We start from the raw sequence: 6,000 nt of genomic DNA, 5'->3' as shown, positions 1-6,000 counted from the left end.
TGGAGGTTTAGATGCCCAACTCTGGCATGGCAGGCTAGGCACTGAGTGCTGTTGGTGGCCATGTTCACCAAGGACGCAAGCCATTGGGTGGGAAGCACTCCCTCAGTAAATGACCGGTAACTAAGGCAGAGTCAGCTGCAGTGACGTTGCTGAATTCTCGACTGGTTCTTGGCTGCACCTCCGTGGAGTTGCTCCGTTCTGATGTCCCGCCGCTGAGGTGTTGCTGTGTTTTAGGTGGACAGTCTCTCTTTTGGAGCTTTCTGTAGGGAAGGGTAAATCCAGTGAACCCCAGCCTAAAACGGTCAGTCAGAGGGTAATTGTAGCTGCTGTAAAGTCCTCAAGCGGTCAGTCAGAGGGTAATTGTATCTGCTGTAAAGTCGTCAAGCGGTCAGTCAGAGGGTAATTGTAGCTGCTGTAAAGTCATCAAGCGGTCAGTCAGAGGGTGATTGTATCTGCTGTAAAGTCCTCAAGCGGTCAGTCAGAGGGTAATTGTAGCTGCTGTAAAGTCGTCAAGCGGTCAGTCAGAGGGTAATTGTATCTGCTGTAAAGTCCTCAAGCGGTCAGTCAGAGGGTAATTGTAGCTGCTGTAAAGTCCTCAAGCGGTCAGTCAGAGGGTAATTGTAGCTGCTGTAAAGTCCTCAAGCGGTCAGTCAGAGGGTAATTGTATCTGCTGTAAAGTCCTCAAGCGGTCAGTCAGAGGGTAATTGTATCTGCTGTAAAGTCCTCAAGCGGTCAGTCAGAGGGCAATTGTAGCTGCTGTAAAGTCCTCAAGCGGTCAGTCAGAGGGTAATTGTATCTGCTGTAAAGTCCTCAAGCGGTCAGTCAGAGGGTAATTGTATCTGCTGTAAAGTCCTCAAGCGGTCAGTCAGAGGGTGATTGTAGCTGCTGTAAAGTCCTCAAGCGGCCAGTCAGAGGGTAATTGTAGCTGCTGTAAAGTCGTCAAGCGGTCAGTCAGAGGGTAATTGTAGCTGCTGTAAAGTCGTCAAGCGGTCAGTCAGAGGGTAATTGTAGCTGCTGTAAAGTCGTCAAGCGGTCAGTCAGAGGGTAATTGTAGCTGCTGTAAAGTCCTCAAGCGGTCAGTCAGAGGGTAATTGTATCTGCTGTAAAGTCGTCAAGCGGTCAGTCAGAGGGTAATTGTATCTGCTGTAAAGTCGTCAAGCGGTCAGTCAGAGGGTAATTGTATCTGCTGTAAAGTCCTCAAGCGGTCAGTCAGAGGGTAATTGTATCTGCTGTAAAGTCCTCAAGCGGTCAGTCAGAGGGCAATTGTAGCTGCTGTAAAGTCCTCAAGCGGTCAGTCAGAGGGTAATTGTATCTGCTGTAAAGTCCTCAAGCGGTCAGTCAGAGGGTAATTGTATCTGCTGTAAAGTCCTCAAGCGGTCAGTCAGAGGGTGATTGTAGCTGCTGTAAAGTCCTCAAGCGGCCAGTCAGAGGGTAATTGTAGCTGCTGTAAAGTCGTCAAGCGGTCAGTCAGAGGGTAATTGTAGCTGCTGTAAAGTCGTCAAGCGGTCAGTCAGAGGGTAATTGTAGCTGCTGTAAAGTCGTCAAGCGGTCAGTCAGAGGGTAATTGTAGCTGCTGTAAAGTCCTCAAGCGGTCAGTCAGAGGGTAATTGTATCTGCTGTAAAGTCGTCAAGCGGTCAGTCAGAGGGTAATTGTATCTGCTGTAAAGTCGTCAAGCGGTCAGTCAGAGGGTAATTGTAGCTGCTGTAAAGTCCTCAAACGGTCAGTCAGAGGGTAATTAATAATAATCTTTATTAGTGTCAGAAATAGGCTTACATTAATACTGCAATGAGGTTACTGTGAAAATCCCCTAGTTGCCACGGTCTACCCTCTACAAGATGCACTGGAGGAACTCGCCAAGGTGCCTCCGACAGCACCTTCCACACCCGCCACCTCTACCATCTAGAAGGACGAGGGGGGGCAGCAGACACACGAGGAACACCCCCACCTAGAGGTCCCCCTCCGAGCCGCTCGCCATCCCGACTCGGGAATATATCGGCCGTTCCTTCACTGTGGCTGGGGGGTCAGAATCCCGGGGCTCCCTCCCTAACAGCACGGTGGGTGTACCTACACCGCAGGGGACTCCAGCGGCTCAAGGAGGCGGCTCGCCACCACCCCACCTTCTCGAGGGGCAATTAGGGATGGGGATCAAATGCTGGGGCCGGCAAGCGACGCCCACATCCCGCGAATGAATAAAAAGGGGGAGGTTATGAGTGAGATGCTGAGCCTTGTGACTCTTCCTACGTCCCTGCGACTGCGAAATCAGATTAAGTGGTTCCCATTATTTACTGTAACAGGCGAGAGAGTCACACCAGGTAGTGGGCTGCCAAGTTAACTATTAACCCAGGCATTGAGAGCTCTGCAAAGAGCAAAGGTTGACTGGACTGATCGCTGGAAGCTCGGCATCGTCAACTGACCTGGGGAGAGCTGTAACATCGCGCGGTCCAGTAACCTCCCTCACCATGACAGGTTTGTACCCCCCACCGTCTCCCCTTCCCCCTCGATGTGACCAGGATGTGACCTGAGCGCCCGATGGCTAATGCCACCCCTGGTCGAATAGCCCACCGACGCTGTCTGTCTGGGCTGACGTACGATGTGGTCACTTGGGTACAATAACTGGTGGGGGAGGGGTAGTGGGTCTAGGTTGGGTGCTCTTTCAGAGGGTGGGGGAAGACCCGATGGGCCGAATGGCCTCCTTCTGTACTGTAGGAATTCTAAGGGTTCTATTCTGTGTCAAAAAAAGACAGGATGTCTCTCTCTCCCTCTCCGTCTTTCACTCTCCCTCTCTCCGTACCTCTTTTTGTTCTCCTGTTTCTCACTCTCTCTATCTCTGCCTCTCTCTCTCTTTCTGTCCATCTCTCCCTATCTTTCTCCGACTGTATGTCACCATCTCCTCTCCTTCCCTCTCCCTCGCCTCCTCTCCTTCCCTCTCACTCGCCTCCTCTCCTGCCCTCTCCCTCGCCTCCTCTCCTTCCCTCTCACTCGCCTCCTCTCCTTCCCTCTCCCTCGCCTCCTCTCCTTCCCTCTTCCCTCTGTTGACCTGTCTCTGACTTTGTCTCTGAGTCTCTCTCTGTCTCCCTGTCTCGACCTCAGCCACGCTCTCTATCTCCCTCTGCCTCTCTCTCTCTCCATCTCTCTCTGTCTCTCTCTTTCTTTCTCGCTCTGTCTATCTCCATCTCTCTCTGCCTCTCTCTCTTTCCCTCTCTCTCTCTGTCTATCTCCATCTCTCTCTGTCTCTCTCTCTTTCCCTCTCTCTCTCTCTCTCTCTGTTTCTCTCTCTCTCTGTTTCTCTCTCTCTCTCTCTCTCTGCCCCTCTCTGTCTCTCTCTCTCTCTGTCTCTCTCTCTCTCTCTGTCTCGCTCTCTGTTTCTCTCTCTCTCTCTCTCTCTCTGCTGACCTGCCTTTCTCTCCAAGTCGCTCTCTGTCTCCCTGTCTCTATATCTGTCCCTCTCTGTCCCTCCCCCTGTCTTCCCCCTACCCTGCACTCCCCTATCCCCCTCCCCATCTCCAGGTTCGACCCTCTCTCTCCCCTCCCCCTCCCCCCGCTCTTCACTCTCCCTCGCCTCCTCTCATTCCCTCTCCCTCACCTCCTCTCCTTCCCTCTCCCTCGCCTCCTCTCCTTCCCTCTCCCTCGCCTCCTCTCCTTCACTCTCCCTCGCCTCCTCTCCTTCCCTCTCCCTCGCCTCCTCTCCTTCCCTCTCCATCGCCTCCTCTCCTTCCCTCTCCCTCACCTCCTCTCCTTCCCTCTCCCTCACCTCCTCTCCTTCCCTCTCCCTCGCCTCCTCTCCTTCCCTCTCCATCGCCTCCTCTCCTTCCCTCTCCCTCGCCTCCTCTCCTTCCCTCTCCCTCCCCTGCTCTCCTTCACTCTCCCTCACCTCCTCTCCTTCCCTCTCCCTCGCCTCCTCTCCTTCCCTCTCCCTCGCCTCCTCTCCTTCCCTCTCCCGCGCCTCCTCTCCTTCCCTCTCCCGCGCCTCCTCTCCTTCCCTCTCCCTCGCCTCCTCTCCTTCCCTCTCCCTCTCCTTCCCTCTCCCTCGCCTCCTCTCCTTCCCTCTCCCTCGCCTCCTCTCCTTCCCTCTCCCTCGCCTCCTCTCCTTCCCTCTCCCTCGCCTCCTCTCCTTCCCTCTCCCTCGCCTCCTCTCCTTCCCTCTCCCTCGCCTCCTCTCCTTCCCTCTCCCTCGTCTCCTCTCCTTCCCACTCCCTCGCCTCCTCTCCTTCCCTCTCACTCGCCTCCTCTCCTTCCCTCTCCCTCGCCTCCTCTCCTTCCCTCTCACTCGCCTCCCCTCCTTCCCTCTCCCTCGCCTCCTCTCCTTCCCTCTCCCTCGCCTCCTCTCCTTCCCTCTCCCTCGCCTGCTCTCCTTCCCTCTCCCTCACCTCCTCTCCTTCCCTCTCCCGCGCCTCCTCTCCTTCCCTCTCCCTCGCCTCCTCTCCTTCCCTCTCCCTCTCCTTCCCTCTCCCTCGCCTCCTCTCCTTCCCTCTCCCTCGCCTCCTCTCCTTCCCTCTCCCTCGCCTCCTCTCCTTCCCTCTCCCTCGCCTCCTCTCCTTCCCTCTCCCTCGCCTCCTCTCCTTCCCTCTCCCTCGCCTCCTCTCCTTCCCTCTCCCTCGTCTCCTCTCCTTCCCACTCCCTCGCCTCCTCTCCTTCCTTCTCACTCGCCTCCTCTCCTTCCCTCTCCCTCGCCTCCTCTCCTTCCCTCTCCCTCGCCTCCTCTCCTTCCCTCTCCCTCGCCTCCTCTCCTTCCCTCTCCCTCGCCTCCTCTCCTTCCCTCTCCCTCGTCTCCTCTCCTTCCCACTCCCTCGCCTCCTCTCCTTCCCTCTCACTCGCCTCCTCTCCTTCCCTCTCCCTCCCCTGCTCTCCTTCCCTCTCCCTCACCTCCTCTCCTTCCCTCTCCCGCGCCTCCTCTCCTTCCCTCTCCCTCGCCTCCTCTCCTTCCCTCTCCCTCTCCTTCCCTCTCCCTCGCCTCCTCTCCTTCCCTCTCCCTCGCCTCCTCTCCTTCCCTCTCCCTCGCCTCCTCTCCTTCCCTCTCACTCGCCTCCCCTCCTTCCCTCTCCCTCGCCTCCTCTCCTTCCCTCTCCCTCGCCTCCTCTCCTTCCCTCTCCCTCGCCTGCTCTCCTTCCCTCTCCCTCACCTCCTCTCCTTCCCTCTCCCGCGCCTCCTCTCCTTCCCTCTCCCTCGCCTCCTCTCCTTCCCTCTCCCTCTCCTTCCCTCTCCCTCGCCTCCTCTCCTTCCCTCTCCCTCGCCTCCTCTCCTTCCCTCTCCCTCGCCTCCTCTCCTTCCCTCTCCCTCGCCTCCTCTCCTTCCCTCTCCCTCGCCTCCTCTCCTTCCCTCTCCCTCGCCTCCTCTCCTTCCCTCTCCCTCGTCTCCTCTCCTTCCCACTCCCTCGCCTCCTCTCCTTCCTTCTCACTCGCCTCCTCTCCTTCCCTCTCCCTCGCCTCCTCTCCTTCCCTCTCCCTCGCCTCCTCTCCTTCCCTCTCCCTCGCCTCCTCTCCTTCCCTCTCCCTCGCCTCCTCTCCTTCCCTCTCCCTCGTCTCCTCTCCTTCCCACTCCCTCGCCTCCTCTCCTTCCCTCTCACTCGCCTCCTCTCCTTCCCTCTCCCTCCCCTGCTCTCCTTCACTCTCCCTCACCTCCTCTCCTTCCCTCTCCCTCACCTCCTCTCCTTCCCCCTCCCGCGCCTCCTCTCCTTCCCTCTCCCTCGCCTCCTCTCCATCCCTCTCCTTCCCTCTCCCTCTCCTTCCCTCTCCCTCGCCTCCTCTCCTTCCCTCTCCCTCGCCTCCTCTCCTTCCCTCTCCCTCGCCTCCTCTCCTTCCCACTCCCTCGCCTCCTCTCCTTCACTCTCCCTCGCCTCCTCTCCTTCACCCTCCCTCGCCTGCTCTCCTTCCCTCTCCCTCGCCACCTCTCCTTCCCTCTCCCTCGCCTCCTCCCCTTCACTCTCCCTCGCCTCCTCGCCATCCCTCTCCCTCACCTCCTCTCCTTCCCTCTCCCTCGCCTCCTCTCCTTCCCTCTCCCTC

General features: G+C 57.8%; 1 protein-coding gene across 2 annotated transcripts in view; it reads left to right on the top strand.

The window, feature by feature from the left end:
• Window positions 1–2,311: 2,311 nt before the first annotated feature.
• The window catches only part of LOC140402998 (pyruvate kinase PKM-like), a 47,167-nt gene continuing 43,478 nt past the window's right edge, over window positions 2,312–6,000 (top strand). For both annotated transcript variants that reach the window (XM_072490655.1, XM_072490654.1), the window contains exon 1: window positions 2,312–2,467. In XM_072490655.1, the coding sequence (XP_072346756.1) occupies window positions 2,461–2,467 (7 nt within the window). In that variant the 5' untranslated portion in view covers window positions 2,312–2,460. The remainder of the gene's footprint in view (window positions 2,468–6,000) is intronic.

Source organism: Scyliorhinus torazame, chromosome 26, assembly GCF_047496885.1.
Source record: "Scyliorhinus torazame isolate Kashiwa2021f chromosome 26, sScyTor2.1, whole genome shotgun sequence".
NCBI classification, from domain to species: domain Eukaryota; kingdom Metazoa; phylum Chordata; class Chondrichthyes; order Carcharhiniformes; family Scyliorhinidae; genus Scyliorhinus; species Scyliorhinus torazame.
Note: the sequence above shows the minus strand (reverse complement) of the source record. Positions and strands in the feature narration are given on the sequence as shown.